Source organism: Dipodomys spectabilis, unplaced genomic scaffold, assembly GCF_019054845.1.
Source record: "Dipodomys spectabilis isolate Male_0828 unplaced genomic scaffold, ASM1905484v1 ptg000240l, whole genome shotgun sequence".
NCBI classification, from domain to species: Eukaryota; Metazoa; Chordata; class Mammalia; order Rodentia; family Heteromyidae; genus Dipodomys; species Dipodomys spectabilis.
Window position 1 is genome coordinate 4,056,594 of NW_024870917.1, and position 18,750 is coordinate 4,075,343.

At 68.9% G+C, this 18,750-nt stretch overlaps 1 protein-coding gene across 1 annotated transcript in view; it reads right to left on the reverse strand.

Annotated features, from left to right (window-relative positions):
* Positions 1-2,955: 2,955 nt before the first annotated feature.
* Positions 2,956-18,750, reverse strand: part of Pmepa1 (prostate transmembrane protein, androgen induced 1) — a 45,570-nt gene continuing 29,775 nt past the window's right edge. Inside the window, exons 2-4 of the mRNA XM_042699240.1 lie at positions 11,003-11,157; positions 6,347-6,400; positions 2,956-4,495 (exon numbers count right to left, since the gene is read on the reverse strand). Of these exons, the coding sequence (XP_042555174.1) occupies positions 3,977-4,495; positions 6,347-6,400; positions 11,003-11,157 (728 nt within the window). The 3' untranslated portion in view covers positions 2,956-3,976. The remainder of the gene's footprint in view (positions 4,496-6,346; positions 6,401-11,002; positions 11,158-18,750) is intronic.

Consider the following 18,750-nt stretch of genomic DNA (forward strand, 5'->3'; position numbering starts at 1 on the left):
CGCCCCCCACTGCCGAGGAGCCCCCTCCCCGCAGGACGCCCGCACGCCCATGCAGCCTGAGGGCTGAGCCACGCGGTGCTGGGAAGAGCGCGGCAGGCGTGGCTGCTCCGGGGGAGCCCGGCTTCCTGCCCTCAGACGGGCGAGGGGTTCCTGCTGCTGAGGCTGAGGCCTCCTGCTATTCTTTCCCTTCGTGCCAGTACTGGGCCTTGAACTCAGACACTGGGTGCTGTCCCTTAGCTTTTATACTCAAGGCTGGCGTTCTACCACTTGAGCCATACCTCCATTTTCAGCTTTTTGGTGATTCATTAGAGATACGAGTCTCATGGACATTCCTGCCCAGGCTGACCCTGAGCCTCTATCCTCAGACCTCAGCTTCCTGAGGAGCTAGGCTTACCGGCGTGAGCCCCCGCCAGAGAGGGGTTTCCACTGGGATCTCCAGGGCTGCCTGAACTAAACAGAGAGGTTGAGCACATTATTAAAGCTGCACAGCAGCCGCACACCCTTTCCTCCTCCACTGCCTGCAGGGAGAAGGGGGCAGGGCCACAGGGTGAGCAACCCACCTGAGAGGACAAAAGGAGAGGCCTGGCTCCAGAGCGGCGCCCTTTATTGGCAAGTGTTGCAGCTTTCCCGAATGTCACCGTGACCGCGCAGTGACGAGGGGACACGGCAAGCCGTCTCCCAGGCCCGGCGCCGCTGGCGTGTGCTGAGCTCCGGCCGCTGGCATGTGCTGAGGTCTGGCGCCGCTGGCGTGTGCTGAGCTCTGGCCGCTGGCGTGTGCTGAGTTCTGGGGTTAGCGCAGACTCGGCCAGACTGCACAGGAGAGTGCTCCGTCCAGCCCTGGGCTGCACAGCCAGCCGTGCTGAGCACTTCTGGCCGCCCTAGGGCCGGCGGAGGGGCAGAGGCCCTGGGAGCCACACGGATTCCAAGCTGGCATCCAAACAGGAAACACGGAAAGGCACACGCACCCTCCTCCCCCTCCCTTCCCTCCTCCTCCCCCTCCCCCTCCCCCTCCTCTTCCACCTCCTCCTCTCCCTCCCCTTCCCCTTCCTCCTCTTCTCCCTCCCCCCTCTCCCTTTCCCCTTCCTCCCCCCCCCCCCCTCACCGGGGCGGCCTTCCTTCTGCTGGGGGCAGATGTGCGATTCTGGCTCTAGATGCTGGAAACCACAGGCTGAAGCCCAGTCCTGGGCCCCCAGGATGGCACCCCGCCCCACCCAGCCCTGGCTCTGCTACGGAGCGAGCTGGCCTTAGCCTCAAACCTGGACCGCCCGGGACTCTGGAGAGAGGCTGGCACCCACGCGGACCTGGCCTTTCTCAGGAGACCAATCTTCCCCCGACGGCGGGAGGGGCTGAGCGCCGGTGAGGCTGCTCCCATCTCTGAACTTGGGCTGGAGCTGCAGACACCCCCAGGCCAGCCAGGCCCCCTCAGCCTCTCCCGGGACCCCAGCGAACGCTGCAGCGGCCCAGGCCCGGAGCGGCGTCCTGGGCCCCACGGGTCACAGGGCTTGAGCTCAGCCGGGCACCGGGCACCGTCCCTCGGCTTTTCCTCTCCAGCCTGGCCCAGCGCCGCTTCTGGCTTTTCGCTGGTCCGTTGGAGATCCGAGTCTCACAGGCTTTCCTACCGAGGTCTGGCTTTGCACCGCGGTCCTCCGATCTCTGCCTCCTGGATCACAGCCAGGATCACAGGCACGAGCCAGCGGCCTTGGCCGGCCCTCCCGGACCCTCCCGCCAGCACCCACAGGGCACGACCTTCAAGGGGTGCCCCTGCCCTCAGGCCTGGGCAGCCTCCCCCCTCCCCGCCCTCTTCACAGGCAGGACACACAGCTGCACCACTGGGCGTAAGACTCAAACCGCAGGGGGCCCTCCGGGCTGGGCCTGAGGTCCACAGACGGTCACACGCTGCTGGTGAGTGAAGGGAGGTGGGCAGGGCGGGGCGGGGCACTGCGACGTGGACACAGCAGCCGCCCTTTGTGGACAGGCCTCGGTGTGACCCTGTCCAGGAACACCTGGCCCCAGACAAGAGGGCACCTGACCCCCCCCAGGCAACAGACGCTTTCCACACAGGGCAGACACGGAGGGCGCCCAGGCCAGGGGACCCCGCAGCGGCCACAGCAAACCCTACTGTTTTCTTAGCTGGCTTCGAGATGCAGTCCTCACATCCCAGCCTCCTGAGTCGCTAGGATGACAGGCGTGCGCACGGGCACCCGGCCCTGAGAACCCTGTTTAGAAGCGTGGAGAGCAGGTGTGCGCGGGAAGCTCGGGGCTGGCCAAGCTGCAGAGCAAGTAGGTTCCAGCCTGGGCTACCGGAGACTAGAAGAATCCACATCCACCCGCAGAGGCCCGCGGGCAAGCTTTCAAAACGGGCTGATTTTCAGGGAAGAGGCCGCTTAGCGCGCTCACTAGCACTCAGGTGAGTCAGATGCCTCTGGCACAGGAGTGGTGGCAGGTGGCTCCCCGCTGCCCCTTGCCGACCCCACCTGCCACTGGCAGGGTGCCTGAGTGCACCCCCAGCTCGGGGCCTGCTAACGAGACCCGAGCTGAGGGCTGCCGCGTTGCGATGGAAACACTGATAAACAAACATCCCCAAACCGAACCATTTGCAGGTGGGAAGGAACGTGGACGCCTGGGAGAAGGGGTGCATGGCCTGGCTTTTCTCTTCTCCCAAGGGAACCCCTCTTTGGATTCTGGGAGCGACCCTGGCTCCTCCATGGCCTCTTGGGCCGGGGGGGGGGGGCACCTGTTTCTCTGTTACATACAATGAAAGATGAGGCTGTGGTGAGACCAAATTCTAACACCTGGGCCCTGTGCCGAGGGCACTGAGTGCCACCCAGGCAGCCTGCTCTGGCCAGAGCCACCGTGCCCACGCCCTGCGGCCCCGCCTGGCCAGGGCGTGGGGCCGGCAGTGCCCACTTACCCAGCAGGCTCTCCTAGCTTATCCAAGAGGAAGAAAAACGAAGACTCCTTCAAGAAGAGTTTATTTTCATTTGCGAAAAGGCAAAAACAAAAACAAAACAAAACAAAACAAAAAAAACCCCACCCCAAAACCACCTCCAGGAGGCTGGTGCCTCAGAGGGCTTCGCGCTTCTTTTTGCCCACAATCCGAGGGTCCCCCTGGTCCAGTGGGGAAATGTGTCCCCTCTCGGGAATGTGTACTGTGCAGGACGGGGTGCCCTTCTGCCAGGGCCTCTCCAGACCGAGGGGATGGGGGACGGAGGGTAGGGAGGAGGACGGGGGAGGGGGAGGGGGAGGGGGACGGGGGAGAGATGAGGGGACCAGGGACAAAGGGACCAGGAGACCAGGGGACACCCCTGCCTGGCAGACGTCTCGACAGACACAATAGAACTTTCCATCCAACAAGCACTGACATAGTTATATTAAAAAATAGTGCAAAATCTCGACATTTATATAAATAACTCTAGACCCCTGCTTTGTATATTTTTTTTTCTTTACAAGGTAATACACACTTTGAGTTGGCACTCAAAAATTGCCTTTTTCTTTCCTCTTCGAGTTCGGAAAACAACTCCTTTCAATAAGCCTCTTCTAATACAAAAATACTCCTGCCCCCCATACAGTTTCTCTTAGTTTATATAGATTTATATTTATATATATATAATATTGCAGATCTTTAAACAAAGGTTTTGTGCAAATATGTCTTTAAAGTTAAGTGAAACCATCATTAACGAAAAAAATTAAGCATTCGTGCACACAGCTCAACTAAAAAAAAGAGACTACTATAGAATGGTTTTTTTTTTCCTTTTTTGCTTTCACGATGTGGCTTGAAACATGTTTTTTTTGTGTGGTTTTTTTTTGTTTTTTTTTTGCTTTTTTGCAAGCTTTCGGAGCTGTGCATTTAGACCCGACAGAACATGTAAATATTTATACGTGGAGTTGGGGCGCCCCTCTTCTCTCCAGTGCAGAGTGTTTGCCTTGTTTTGTTTTGTTTTTGTCGTTTGTTTCTTCCTACAGCCGCGCGCGGCTCCTAGAGGGGCTGAGCTTTCTGCTTGTCCTCCTTGCTTTCCAGGGGGGTGAGGTGGGGTGCGTGGAGTCCCTCCAGCAGGGAGGGTGGCCCGGGGCTCTGCTGGTGCTGGAAGGGGCGTGGGTAGTGGGCGATGACCTCGTTGTAGGCGGGGGGCGGCCCCTCCATGCGCCCGCCGCCGCTGTAGCTTGCAGCGCTGATGCCCGAGTGGCTGCTGGGGGCGCAGGGCCCGCCTGGCACCGTCCCGGCCGGCAGGTCGCTGTCGAAGATGGTTCTGTTGGGGGGAGCGCGCACCGACTCTCGGTTCAGCTCCAGCTGCTGCTCGGGGTCCCTGAGCTGCAGGGTGCAGGGGCCCTGGTAGGGCGGGGGCTCCTCGCCATCCGACAGGGAGATGGTGGGCGGCAGGTCGATCTCGTGCTGCACGTACGGGTAGGTGGGCTGGAAGCGGTGGAGTCGCTCCCTCCGGGCGAAGCTGGGCACTGCCAGGCGGTCCACGGGCCGGGGCGCGGCGTAGACCTGGGGCTGGAGAGGGGGAGGAGGGGTGAGGAGGGCGTGGGCAGGGGCAGAAGCGCAGTGAGGGGTAGAGGGTGTGGGGTGTGGAGGGCGTGGGGTGGGGTGGGGTTTGGGGTGGGGTGTGGAGGGCGTGGGGTGGGGGTATGGGGTGGGGTGTGGAGGGTGTGGGGTGGGGTGTGGAGGGCGTGGGGTGTGGAGGGCGTGGGGTGGGGTGTGGAGGGTGTGGGGTGAGGGTATGGGGTGGGGTGGGGTATGGGGTGGGGTGTGGAGGGCGTGGGGTGGGGTGTGGAGGGTGTGGGGTGAGGGTATGGGGTGGGGTGGGGTATGGGGTGGGGTGTGGAGGGCGTGGGGTGGGGTGTGGAGGGTGTGGGGTGGGGTGTGGAGGGTGTGGGGTGAGGGTATGGGGTGGGGTGGGGTATGGGGTGGGGTGTGGAGGGTGTGGGGTGAGGGTATGGGGTGGGGTGGGGTATGGGGTGGGGTGTGGAGGGCGTGGGGTGTGGAGGGCGTGGGGTGAGGGTATGGTGTGGGGTGTGGAGGGCGTGAGGTGGGGTATGGGGTGGGGTGTGGAGGGCGTGGGGTGGGGTATGGGGTGGGGTGTGGAGGGAGTGGGGTGGGGTGTGGAGGGCGTGGGGTGTGGAGGGCGTGGGGTGTGGAGGGTGTGGGGTGAGGGTATGGTGTGGGGTGTGGAGGGTGTGGGGTGAGGGTATGGTGTGGGGTGTGGAGGGCGTGAGGTGGGGTATGGGGTGGGGTGTGGAGGGCGTGGGGTGGGGTGTGGAGGGTGTGGGGTGAGGGTATGGGGTGGGGTGTGGAGGGCGTGGGGTGTGGAGGGCGTGAGGTGTGGAGGGCGTGGGGTGAGGGTATGGGGTGGGGTGTGGAGGGTGTGGGGTGAGGGTATGGGGTGGGGTGTGGAGGGCGTGGGGTGAGGGTATGGGGTGGGGTGTGGAGGGCGTGGGGTGGGGTGTGGAGGGCATGGGGTGGGGTATGGGTAGAGGTGTGGAGGGTGTCAGTAGCAGGAGTGAGGCTGTGTGGTAGAGGCTGTGTGGCAGCAGCCTCTGAGGTCAGGCCTTGGCCCTGGCACAGGGTGGCCATGGCATCAGCACAGGAGGGCAGGGGAGTGGGCTGGGCAAGGGCTGGGCAGGGGACGTGGCCAGTGGGGGACATGGCCGGTGGGGGACGTGGCCGGTGGGGGACATGGCTGGTGGGGGACATGGCTGGTGGGGGACGTGGCTGGTGGGGGACGTGGCTGGTGGGGGACATGGCTGGTGGGGGACGTGGCTGGTGGGGAACGTGGCTGGTGGGGGACACAGCTGGGCAGGGGATGTGGCTAGTGGGGGACATGGCTAGTGGGGGACATGGCTGGGCAGGGGATGTGGCTGGGCAGGGGACGTGGCTGGTGGGGGACGTGGCTGGGCAGGGAACGTGGCCGGTGGGGGATGTGGCTGGGCAGGGAACGTGGCCGGTGGGGGATGTGGCTGGGCAGGGGACGTGGCTGGCGGGGAATGTGGCCTGTGGGTGATATGGCTGGGCAGGGGACGTGGCCGGTGGGGGATGTGGCTGGGCAGGGGACGTGGCTGACGGGGAATGTGGCCTGTGGGTGACATGGCTGGGCAGGGGACGTGGCCGGCGGGGAATGTGGCTGGGCAGGGGACGTGGCCGGCGGGGGATGTGGCTGGGCAGGGGACATGGCTGGGCAGGGGATGTGGCCGGTGGGGATGTGGCTGGGCAGGGGATGTGGCCGGTGGGGATGTGGCCGGTGGGTGACATGGCTGGGCAGGGGACGTGGCTGGGCAGGGGACGTGGCTGGGCAGGAGACGTGGCCAGTGGGGATGTGGCTGGTGGGGGATGTGGTGTGGGTCTCACCTCGGGGATCCCGCCTCCGGACGCCGTGCTCTCTGAGGGCCAGAGACACCCCTCCTGCAGGTTGGAACGGGACACAGCGGTCAGCTGGGTGGGGCGCAGTGCCTGCCTCGACCCCAGACTCAGAGCCACACGGCTGGTCCCTCCTCCCCAGAGCCTCGGCCCCCCAGAGCCTCGGCCCCCCCCAGAGCCTCGGTCCCCCCCCAGAGCCTCGGCCCCCCCAGAGCCTCGGCCCCCCCCCCCCAGAGCCTCGCCCCCCCCCCCAGAGCCTCGCCCCCAGCCACCAGAGCCTCACCCCCCCCAGAGCCTCGGCCCCCCCCAGAGCCTCGCCCCCCCCAGAGCCTCGCCCCCCCCAGAGCCTCGCCCCCACCCCAGAGCCTCGCCCCCACCCCAGAGCCTCGCCCCCACCCCAGAGCCTCGGCCCCCCCCCCAGAGCCTCGCCCCCCCCCCAGAGCCTCGCCCCCCCCCCCAGAGCCTCACCCCCCCCCCCAGAGCCTCGGCCCCCCCCCAGAGCCTCGGCCCCCCCAGAGCCTCGGCCCCCCCCAGAGCCTCGGCCCCCCCCAGAGCCTCGGCCCCCCCAGAGCCTCGCCCCCACCCCAGAGCCAAGGCCCCCCCCAGAGCCTCGGCCCCCCAGAGCCTCGCCCCCACCCCAGAGCCTCAGTCCCCCCCAGAGCCTCAGCCCCCCCCCAGAGCCTCAGTCCCCCCCAGAGCCTCGCCCCCCCCAGAGCCTCAGCCCCCCCCAGAGCCTCGGCCCCCCAGAGCCTCAGCCCCCCCCCAGAGCCTCGCCCCCCCAGAGCCTCGGCCCCCCCCCCGAGCCTCGGCCCCCCCGAGCCTCGTCCCCACCCCAGAGCCTCGGCCCCCCCAGAGCCTTGCCCCCCCAGAGCCTCGCCCCCCCCCAGAGCCTCGCCCCCCCAGAGCCTCGGCCCCCCAGAGCCTCAGCCCCCCCCCAGAGCCTCGCCCCCCCAGAGCCTCGCCCCCCCCAGAGCCTCGGCCCCCCCCAGAGCCTCGGCCCCCCAGAGCCTCGGCCCCCCCAGAGCCTCGCCCCCACCCCAGAGCCTCGCCCCCCCAGAGCCTCGGCCCCCCAGAGCCTCGGCCCCCCAGAGCCTCGGCCCCCCCAGAGCCTCGCCCCCCCAGAGCCTCGCCCCCCCCCAGAGCCTCAGCCCCCCCCAGAGCCTCGCCCCCCCCCAGAGCCTCAGCCCCCCCCAGAGCCTCGCCCCCCCAGAGCCTCGCCCCCACCCCAGAGCCTTGCCCCCACCCCAGAGCCTCGGCCCCCCCAGAGCCTCGCCCCCCCCCAGAGCCTCGGCCCCCCCAGAGCCTCGGCCCCCCCCAGAGCCTCGGCCCCCCCAGAGCCTCGGCCCCCCCCTGAGCCTCGGCCCCCCCAGAGCCTCGGCCCCCCCCCCAGAGCCTCGCCCCCCCCCAGAGCCTCGCCCCCCCAGAGCCTCAGCCCCCCCAGAGCCTCGGCCCCCCCTCAGAGCCTCGCCCCCCCAGAGCCTCGGCCCCCCCTGAGCCTCGCCCCTACCCCAGAGCCTCGCCCCCACTCCAGAGCCTCAGCCTCCCCCCCCCCAGCCTCGGCCCCCAATGCCAAGATCATACCCTCCAGCCCCACAAGCCACCGCCTGGCAGACACACGGTGGTGGCAGGCGGTAGTGACAATGGACAGGGAAGAAGCCTGGCCCCAGGCCTGGGGTGGGCCGGGACACCGGAGGCCTCTGGGCGGACCTTGCCTGTGGCTGGGCCTGGGAGGAGAGCCAGCGGAGATCTGAGGACCTATTTGGGGACCGAGAGGAGGACACGGGGTTTCCTCATCCCAGACCCTGGCTGAGCGGGGAAAGGCGGCTGGGATGCCGGGCAGCTTCTGCCAGCTCCAGCAGCATGACAGCCTTGTGTGGGCAGGGAAGGAAGCCTGGGATGCGTCCTCAGCCTCCACGTGTTCCCGTGTCCCAGCGTGAGGTGTCCTTCTTCCCCGACGCAGCTGGGGGGGGGGGGGGCTGCGTCAGGACTGACTTCAGCACCGTCTCGGGCCCTCCTGTGCACCTGTCCCCAGTGCCCAGGGCGGGGCGGGGCGGGGCGGGGCGGGCGGAGTTGTGGCTCCACACAGTGAGGATAGGGGTCCCCAAGTTTTCCTGAAAAGCAGCCACAGCTGGAAGCCATGTCAGGGGCTAGCCGGAGTGGACAGACAGGGCGCAGGTCTGGCGGCCGCGTGGGGTCTCTCCAGAGGCCACGAGGCGCAGAGACTCCTCAGCTGAGGCTCGTGTGGGAGGGGACTCGCAGGGAGCCACTGTCCGGGTTGGTCCTCACTAGACGTGGTGTTTACCCGGCCAGGTGTCCCAGGCACCCTGCGATCAGCCCATCGGCAAAGGGGGGGCTCTTCTTCAGCCCGCAGGTGCCCCAGAAATCAGGCATGGCCGAGCTGGGAGCCGCCGGCCGACCGTTTGCCCCCCACGCCCTCAAGGGCCAGCTCCACCTCCGGGCTTCCCTCTGCTCTTCCCACACTTGGTGCTCCCCACCAGCTCCGGGCTTCCGCGGCTTGGACAAGCTCTTGGACTCGGGCTAGAGTCCCGTCTCCAGAAGCCCCAGCTTCTCCCTCGAAGCGGGGCCAACCCCGGCCATGGCCGACCGCAGCCAGGACACATGGATCAGTCGTCACGCAGCCGGCAGCGCCCGTCGTTGCTGGGTGACGGGGACAGCAAACACCAGCCGGGGGCTCCGGGCTGGCAGCACGTGGACGTGTTGGGCGGAGGCCGCTGGCCCTCAAGATGCACGCCGGGCCTGGGTGGGGACTGACCACGTCCCTGCCACCGCTGCCAGAGCCGGAGCTCTTGTCCTGCCAGTGGGGTGACGCACCGAGGCCGGGCCCGACGCCTGCAGAGGTGCCCCGACCTGCCTGGGGCGGCCCCGCCCGCTCGGGCAGAGGCCAACACCCCTTGGCTCAGCGCAGAGATCCTGGGTGGCACTGCCAGCCCCAGGCGTCCCCGGGAACGCGGCCAGCCCTGGCCCTGCCGTCCTGGCACCTGGGGGCCCCCAGCTTTGGGGACAGGCTGCTGCTCCTGTCACCCGGCCTGCCTAGGCTTTGGTGACTTCCAGTCTCCCTCCGTGAAACACTGAACCCAGCTGCAGAAATGCGCATCTGTTCCAAACACTCAACAGCAAGACAGAGCCCCCTCAGCCGGCCCTGGGCCTCACAGATGGAGAAAGTTCTCAGCCACTGGATGCCTGCCCCCCACGCCAAGGCCTCAACATGTGGTTTCAAGGAGATAACGTGGGAGTGCCCGCATTCCAACACATCAAAACACACAACATGGGCACCAGGCACAGTGGCTCACGCCTGTAATCCTAGCCACTCAAGAGGCTGAGATCTGGGGGATCACAGTTCAAAGACAGCCCAGTAGGGAAGTCCATGAGACTCTAAGCTGTAGTTAACTACCACAAAACAGGAAGTCAGGCTGTGGCTCAAGTGGTAGAGTGCTTGCCTTGAGTGAAAAGCTCAGGGAGAATGCCCAGGGCCCAAGTTCAAGCCCCAGGACCAGCACAAGGACACACACACACATATACCAGCACGTCCTACCTACACAACGGTGGCTGCTGGGTACAGTGCTCCTACCTGTAATCCTAGTGACTCAAGTTCTAGGCAAAAAGGTAGTGAGACCCTATCTCAATCAGTAAGCTGGCTGTGGTGGCCCCCAGATCCCGAGGACCCTGGGCAGGAGGGCTGTGGCCTGCAGGTGGCCCTTGGCAGAGATGAGACCCTGTCTGAGAAATAACTAAGGCCAAAAAGGGGGCGGGGGTGGTGCAGGGGACATGACTTGACTGGCAGTGTCTGCCCAGCAAGTTCTAGGCTGAGTTCATCTCCAGGAGCCCCGGACCAACAGGTGCTGGTGATGAGGGCTCTTGGCACCGTGAAGATGGTTCCAGGCCAGCAGCGTCAAATCTGCAGATGCTTGGCCTCTGCTAGGAAACAGGAGTCCCCAGCCTGGAGCCTGGGCCTTCTCGAGGGCCCTGGCTTACAACCCTGCCCTGTTTAGGGAATGGCAAGGGACACATCTGCGTCTGGAGCAGATGCACAACCTGCTTTGGAACACTTCTGAGCGGAGGCTGCGGAGGTTGAGCCTCCCAGGATAAGGAGGCCGGTGGCTGGGTCTCTGCCCTCTCCCGCAACCCGTCTGCATCGGAGCCTGGCCCACTGGGGGCGGCCCCATCTCTACCCGCTAGTCTTGCTGCCTGCAGCCCCGGGCCGGGCCCGTCCCCCGGTCCCAGCCTGGTGCACAGGGGGCTCAGCAGATCTATCCAGCGGTCCATGGGCTACCTGTCCCTCGGCCCCAGATCTCTGAAGTCCCCAGAACTCCAGTCCCGTGGTGGCCAGCTGCAGCGGTCTCCCGTCTGCTGTTCCAGTCCCGCCCGGGTCAGCCCTGGCTGGGCGATGCTGGCCCCTGCGATTCACTCCCTGCTCCCCACTCCCCGCACAGCGTACGCGCACCAAGGCCTTCCTGCTCGGAAGCCTCCTCCTCCCAGCCATGAGGTCCGCAGTGCTGGCACAAGGCGGAGGCCACCTGGCATCTCAAAGCTGTCTGCCTGGCCCCAGGGTCTGCTCCAGACCACGCCAGGCGGCTTCTCTTCTAGCCTTGGCTTTGGGCTCAGACGCGTACCGGGCCGGCCACTCACCGAGGAAAGGCCGTCCTCTCTCCTCCTCTCCTGGCCGTGCCGGCTGATGAAGGAGCGGGCGGACAGCTTGTAGTGGCTCAGCAGGCACGTGATCACCACCACCATCACCATCATCACCACCACGATCACCAGGATCTGCACGAACTCCAGCTCGGCTGTGGAGACAGGGTACACGTGAGACTCGGGTGGAGGCTGCAGCTCACCACCCCCGCCCCCACCCCTGCAGGACTGCAGCTCACCCCCCCCCCCCCATCCCCCATGGACTAGGCAGGCCATGAGGGTGCAGGGGGAGGTTCACACCGTCTCCCGTGAGCAGCGGAGGGCACGCCGGGCCAGGGCCCCAGCAGGGAAAGACTGCGTGGAGACCATGGAACAGGACCTGGGTACCTGGCCGGGCAGGGGCAGCGAGAAGAGCCCACGGGCCAACGGTGTGGAAGGAAGCCAGAGTCGGGTACCGTGAAACCAGGAACATATGTGCAGGGTTGTGTGCATGTGTGTGCATGCGTGCACAACCAGAGCACGCCTCCACACTCTCACACCCAACACAACTACATCCCACCAAAGATGCCTAGAAACCCCAATGCTCTGGCAGACAGCACTCAACCTAGCCCCAAGGAGACACACCTTGAAACTCCTGTACCTTAACAGACAACACCCGGATACCCCTCCACCTCCACCACCAACACCCTGATATCCTATACCCCAACAGGCAACACCCAACTTCCTACACCCCACCAAACACCAGCTCAACCTCCGACACAGACACCACCCTGACAGTGCCACCTCAACACCAAGGGCACACCCCCAGCAAACACCAGCTCCCAGGGGGGCGCGGCTGCCCGCCTGAGCGGGCGCTCAGCCCTCGGGGGCAGCGCTGCTCGGGAGGAAAGCCTCCTGGGTGGGAAGGGAAGAGGCTGTGTTGGTCCTGCCCAGGGAGGTGGCTCTGCGGACGCAGGCCAGCCGGGGCCTCCGCCACTGGTGGGAGCCACCGGCAAGGGGCGGGGTCTTCAGAGGGGGCGCTCGCAGTGGACAGACGGCTCCCTGGTGCCCTTCCTCCTCCCGTCGCCCCGCCCCCGGGCACTAAGCAATTAGCTGAGGGAGGGATCCCAGAGACACAGGTTCAAATCCCAGGCCACTGCCAGCCTCCTGCCGGCCCGGGCCTGGCCCCAGCCATCACGCCTGGGAGGCCAACCCCCTCCTGCCACCAGCGTGGTTTTCTCCGAAGCTTTGACTAGACCGATGTGCCCCAGGTGTGCCGGTGGGTGGCGGCTTCCCCCCCAGAAGTCCCTGCCAGCCTCCAGCGCCCGCCGCCCCTCACCCCTTCTCCACCACACAAGGCACAGAAGCGCCACCAAGTCAGAGCTGCTCCTCCCAGGACGTCACTTCTGGTGAGGCCTGCCCGAGGCCCGTCGCTGCCTGTGGGACACTCACACTCCCAAGGGAACGACAGAGCCCGGGTCACGCAAGGGCCAGGCCTGGGACCACTCCCCCGTGGCCATACCTCCTGTCTCCCCAGGCGAGGCCCGTCCAGAGCCCCGGGCGGCCCAGCCCGATTGTGCAAGGCCCAAGTCTGTCTGCTGGGGCCTGGGACAAAGCTGGGCATTCAGGGGACACACAGGGCTGGCTTTGTGCAACACCCACACCCACCCCAGGCCCTGTAATCCCCTCCCCTCCACCCTCTGCCCAGTCTGGGAGCCCCCCTTGGGCCGCCTGTCTCCAGGGCCTCTGCCCAGGCCAGGAGGGAGGGAGGGAGGGAGGGAAGGAAGGAAGGAGGGAGGGAGGGAGGGAGGCATGGGTGGCCTTTGTGGCCACCACAGGACATGGTCAGGCCACAGTGAGGGGGGGTCTGCAGGCTGGCTGGCGGGCGGGGGAGCTGCGAGCTCAGTAAGCAGGAACGTGCCACCAGCCCTTCGAAGCAAGGACCCGCAGGTTCACGTGAGGACAGAGGAAGGGACAGCTCCACAAAGACACCGTGATTGGCCAGACAGCCAGAGGCCTGGGCCAGGTGTGGAGGTGGGAGCGGGTGCAAGGCGCCCGAGACACCTAAGGGGCAGCGGGGCAGCAGGAGAGGGTGGGTCCCCAGCCTGGTCCCCGGGGACCCTTCTCCCCACCAAGATGGAGCCCAGAGGTGGGCACAGGCCAGAGGGGACCTGCTGCTGAAGGAGTGGAGGGAGGCAGAGGGTACCATGAGAGCAGGAGGGAGGTGGGGAGGAGGGCACCGTGGGAGCAGGGGGGTGGGGAGGAGGGCACCGTGGGAGAAGGGGGGTGGGGAGGAGGGCACCGTGGGAGCAGGGGGGTGGGGAGGAGGGCACCGTGGGAGCAGGAGGGGGTGGGGAGGAGGGCACCGTGGGAGCAGGGGGGTGGGGAGGAGGGCACCGTGGGAGCAGGGGGGTGGGGAGGAGGGCACCGTGGGAGCAGGGGGGTGGGGAGGAGGGCACTGTGGGAGCAGGCAGGGGGGTGGGGAGGAGGGCACCGTGGGAGCAGGGGGGTGGGGAGGAGGGCACCGTGGGAGCAGGGAGGTGGGGAGGAGGGCACCGTGGGAGCAGGAGGGGGTGGGGAGGAGGGCACCGTGGGAGCAGGGGAGGTGGGGAGGAGGGCACCGTGGGAGCAGGGGGGTGGGGAGGAGGGCACTGTGGGAGCAGGGAGGTGGGGAGGAGGGCACCGTGGGAGCAGGGGGGTGGGGAGGAGGGCACCGTGAGAGCAGGAGGGGGTGGGGAGGAGGGCACCGTGGGAACAGGGAGGTGGGGAGGAGGGCACCGTGGGAGCAGGGGGTGGGGAGGAGGGCACCGTGGGAGCAGGGGGGTGGGGAGGAGGGCACCGTGGGAGCAGGGGGGTGGGGAGGAGGGCACCGTGGGAGCAGGCAGGTGGGGAGGAGGGCACCGTAAGAGCAGGGTGGTGGGGAGGAGGGCCCCGTGGGAGCAGGGGGGTGGGGAGGAGGGCACCGTGAGAGCAGGAGGGGGTGGGGAGGAGGACACCGTGGGAGCAGGCAGGGGGGTGGGGAGGAGGGCACCGTGGGAGCAGGGGGGTGGGGAGGAGGGCACCGTGGGAGCAGGCAGGGGGGTGGGGAGGAGAGCACCGTGGGAGCAGGGGGGTGAGGAGGAGGGCACCGTGGGAGCAGGGGGGTGGGGAGGAGGGCACCGTGAGAGCAGGAGGGGGTGGGGAGGAGGGCACCGTGGGAGCAGGCAGGGGGGTGGGGAGGAGGGCACCGTGGGAGAAGGGGGGTGGGGAGGAGGGCACCGTGGGAGCAGGGGGGTGGGGAGGAGGGCACCGTGGGAGGAGGAGGGGGTGGGGAGGAGGGCACCGTGGGAGCAGGGGGGTGGGGAGGAGGGCACCGTGGGAGCAGGGGGGTGGGGAGGAGGGCACCGTGGGAGCAGGGGGGTGGGGAGGAGGGCACTGTGGGAGCAGGCAGGGGGGTGGGGAGGAGGGCACCGTGGGAGCAGGGGGGTGGGGAGGAGGGCACCGTGGGAGCAGGAGGGGGTGGGGAGGAGGGCACCGTGGGAGCAGGCAGGGGGGTGGGGAGGAGGGCACCGTGGGAGCAGGCAGGGGGGTGGGGAGGAGGGCACCGTGGGAGCAGGGGGGTGGGGAGGAGGGCACCGTGGGAGCAGGAGGGAGGTGGGGAGGAGGGCACCGTGGGAGCAGGGGGGTGGGGAGGTGGGCACCGTGGGAGCAGGAGGGGGTGGGGAGGAGGGCACCGTGGGAGCAGGGGGGTGGGGAGGAGGGCACCGTGGGAGCAGGCAGGGGGGTGGGAGGAGGGCACCGTGGGAGCAGGGGGGTGGGGAGGAGGGCACCGTGGGAGCAGGAGGGGGTGGGGAGGAGGGCACCGTGGGAGCAGGGGGGTGGGGAGGAGGGCACCGTGGGAGCAGGAGGGGGTGGGGAGGAGGGCACCGTGGGAGCAGGGGGGTGGGGAGGAGGGCACCGTTGGAGCAGGGGGGTGGGGAGGAGGGCACCGTGGGAGCAGGAGGGGGTGGGGAGGAGGGCACCGTGGGAGCAGGGGGGTGGGGAGGAGGGCACCGTGAGAGCAGGAGGGGGTGGGGAGGAGGGCACCGTGGGAACAGGGAGGTGGGGAGGAGGGCACCGTGGGAGCAGGGGGTGGGGAGGAGGGCACCGTGGGAGCAGGGGGGTGGGGAGGAGGCACCGTGGGAGCAGGGGGGTGGGGAGGAGGGCACCGTGGGAGCAGGGGGGTGGGGAGGAGGGCACCGTGGGAGCAGGGGGGTGGGGAGGAGGGCACCGTGGGAGCAGGGAGGTGGGGAGGAGGGCACCGTGGGAGCAGGAGGGGGTGGGGAGGAGGGCACCGTAAGAGCAGGGTGGTGGGGAGGAGGGCCCCGTGGGAGCAGGGGGGTGGGGAGGAGGGCACCGTGAGAGCAGGAGGGGGTCGGGAGGAGGGCACCGTGGGAGCAGGAGGGGGTGGGGAGGAGGGCACCGTGGGAGCAGGGGGGTGGTGAGGAGGGCACCGTTGGAGCAGGGGGGTGGGGAGGAGGGCACCGTGGGAGCAGGAGGGGGTGGGGAGGAGGGCACCATGGGAGCAGGCAGGGGGGTGGGGAGGAGGGCACCGTGGGAGCAGGCAGGGGGGTGGGGAGGAGGGCACCGTGGGAGCAGGCAGGGGGGTGGGGAGGAGGGCACCGTGGGAGCAGGCAGGGGGGTGGGGAGGGGGGCACCGTGGGAGCAGGGGGGTGGGGAGGAGGGCACTGTGGGAGCAGGCAGGGGGGTGGGGAGGAGGGCACCGTGGGAGCAGGAGGGAGGTGGGGAGGAGGGCACTGTGGGAGCAGGGGGGTGGGGAGGAGGGCACCGTGGGAGCAGGTGGGTGGGGAGGAGGGCACCGTGGGAGCAGGGGGGTGGGGAGGAAGGCACCGTGGGAGCAGGAGGGAGGTGGGGAGGAGGGCACCGTGGGAGCAGGGGGGTGGGGAGGAGGGCACCGTGGGAGCAGGTGGGTGGGGAGGAGGGCACCGTGGGAGCAGGGGGGTGGGGAGGAGGGCACCGTGGGAGCAGGCAGGGGGGTGGGGAGGAGGGCACTGTGGGAGCAGGGGGGTGGGGAGGAGGGCACCGTGGGAGCAGGCAGGGGGGTGGGGAGGAGGGCACCGTGGGAGCAGGGGGGTGGGGAGGAGGGCACCGTGGGAGCAGGGGGGTGGGGAGGAGGGCACCGTGAGAGCAGGAGGGGGTGGGGAGGAGGGCACCGTGGGAGCAGGCAGGGGGGTGGGGAGGAGGGCACCGTGGGAGAAGGGGGGTGGGGAGGAGGGCACCGTGGGAGCAGGGGGGTGGGGAGGAGGGCACCGTGGGAGCAGGGGGGTGGGGAGGAGGGCACCGTGGGAGCAGGAGGGGGTGGGGAGGAGGGCACCGTGGGAGCAGGGGGGTGGGGAGGAGGGCACCGTGGGAGCAGGGGGGTGGGGAGGAGGGCACCGTGGGAGCAGGGGGGTGGGGAGGAGGGCACCGTGGGAGCAGGCAGGGGGGTGGGGAGGAGGGCACCGTGGGAGCAGGGGGGTGGGGAGGAGGGCACCGTGGGAGCAGGGAGGTGGGGAGGAGGGCACCGTGGGAGCAGGAGGGGGTGGGGAAGAGGGCACCGTGGGAGCAGGGGAGGTGGGGAGGAGGGCACCGTGGGAGCAGGGGGGTGGGGAGGAGGGCACTGTGGGAGCAGGGAGGTGGGGAGGAGGGCACCGTGGGAGCAGGGGGGTGGGGAGGAGGGCACCGTGAGAGCATGAGGGGGTGGGGAGGAGGGCACCGTGGGAACAGGGAGGTGGGGAGGAGGGCACCGTGGGAGCAGGGGGTGGGGAGGAGGGCACCGTGGGAGCAGGTGGGTGGGGAGGAGGGCACCGTGGGAGCAGGGAGGTGGGGAGGAGGGCACCGTGGGAGCAGGGGGGTGGGGATGAGGGCACCGTGGGAGCAGGAGGGGGTGGGGAGGAGGGTACCGTGGGAGCAGGGGGGTGGGGAGGAGGGCACCGTGGGAGCAGGAGGGTGGTGGGGAGGAGGGCACCGTGGGAGCAGGAGGGTGGTGGGGAGGAGGGCACCGTGGGAGCAGGGGGGTGGGGAGGAGGGCACCGTGGGAGCAGGGGGGTGGGGAGGAGGGCACTGTGGGAGCAGGCAGGGGGGTGGGGAGGAGGGCACCGTGGGAGCAGGGGGGTGGGGAGGAGGGCACCGTGGGAGCAGGGAGGTGGGGAGGAGGGCACCGTGGGAGCAGGAGGGGGTGGGGAGGAGGGCACCGTGGGAGCAGGGGAGGTGGGGAGGAGGGCACCGTGGGAGCAGGGGGGTGGGGAGGAGGGCCCTGTGGGAGCAGGGAGGTGGGGAGGAGGGCACCGTGGGAGCAGGGGGGTGGGGTGGAGGGCACTGTGAGAGCAGGAGGGGGTGGGGAGGAGGGCACCGTGGGAACAGGGAGGTGGGGAGGAGGGCACCGTGGGAGCAGGGGTTGGGGAGGAGGGCACCGTGGGAGCAGGGGGGTGGGGAGGAGGGCACCGTGAGAGCAGGGTGGTGGGGAGGAGGGCACCGTGGGAGCAGGGGGGTGGGGAGGAGGACACCGTGGGAGCAGGGGGTGGGGAGGAGGGCACCGTGGGAGCAGGGGGGTGGGGAGGAGGGCACCGTGGGAGCAGGGGGGTGGGGAAGAGGGCACCGTGGGAGCAGGAGGGGGGTGGGGAGGAGGGCACCGTGGGAGCAGGGGGGTGGGGAGGAGGGCACCGTGGGAGCAGGGGGGTGGGGAGGAGGGCACCGTGGGAGCAGGGGGGTGGGGAGGGCACCGTGGGAGCAGGCAGGGGGGTGGGGAGGAGGGCACCGTGGGAGCAGGAGGGAGGTGGGGAGGAAGGCACCGTGGGAGCAGAAGGGAGGTGGGGAGGAGGGCACCGTGGGAGCAGGGGGGTGGGGAGGAGGGCACCGTGGGAGCAGGGGGGTGGGGAGGAGGGCACCGTGGGAGCAGGGGGGTGGGGAGGAGGGCACCGTGGGAGCAGGAGGGGGTGGGGAGGAGGGCACCGTGGGAGCAGGGGGGTGGGGAGGAGGGCACCGTGGGAGCAGGGGGGTGGGGAGGAGGGCACCGTGGGAGCAGGTGGGTGGGGAGGAGGGCACCATTGGAGCAGGGGGGTGGGGAGGAGGGCACCGTGGGAGCAGGGGGGTGGGGAGGAGGGCACCGTGGGAGCAGGCAGGGGGTTGGGGAGGAGGGCACTGTGGGAGCAGGCAGGGGGGTGGGGAGGAGGGCACCGTGGGAGCAGGGGGGTGGGGAGGAGGGCACCGTGGGAGCAGGAGGGAGGTGGGGAGGAGGGCACCGTGGGAGCAGGGGGGTGGGGAGGTGGGCACCGTGGGAGCAGGAGGGGGTGGGGAGGAGGGCACCGTGGGAGCAGGGGGGTGGGGAGGAGGGCACCGTGGGAGCAGGCAGGGGGGTGGGGAGGAGGGCACCGTGGGAGCAGGGGGGTGGGGAGGAGGGCACCGTGGGAGCAGGCAGGGGGGTGGGGAGGAGGGCACCGTGGGAGCAGGGGGGTGGGGAGGAGGGCACCGTGGGAGCAGGCAGGAGGGGTTGGGGAGGAGAGCACCGTGGGAGCAGGGGGGTGGGGAGGAGGGCACCATGGGAGCAGGGGGGTGGGGAGGAGGGCACAGTGAGAGCAGGGGGGTGGGGAGGAGGCGGAGGGCCCCGCTGGAGTGCCCCGTGCACACAGCATAGGGGAGAGGGGCCCTCAGCCGGCGGGAGCAGCCTGGCCGGGGTCCTGACCTCAGTCACGTCACGGTCTAGTCGCCCTCACTGTAAGGGTAAGCGCGACCTCCTCTAGAGGCCATGGGTG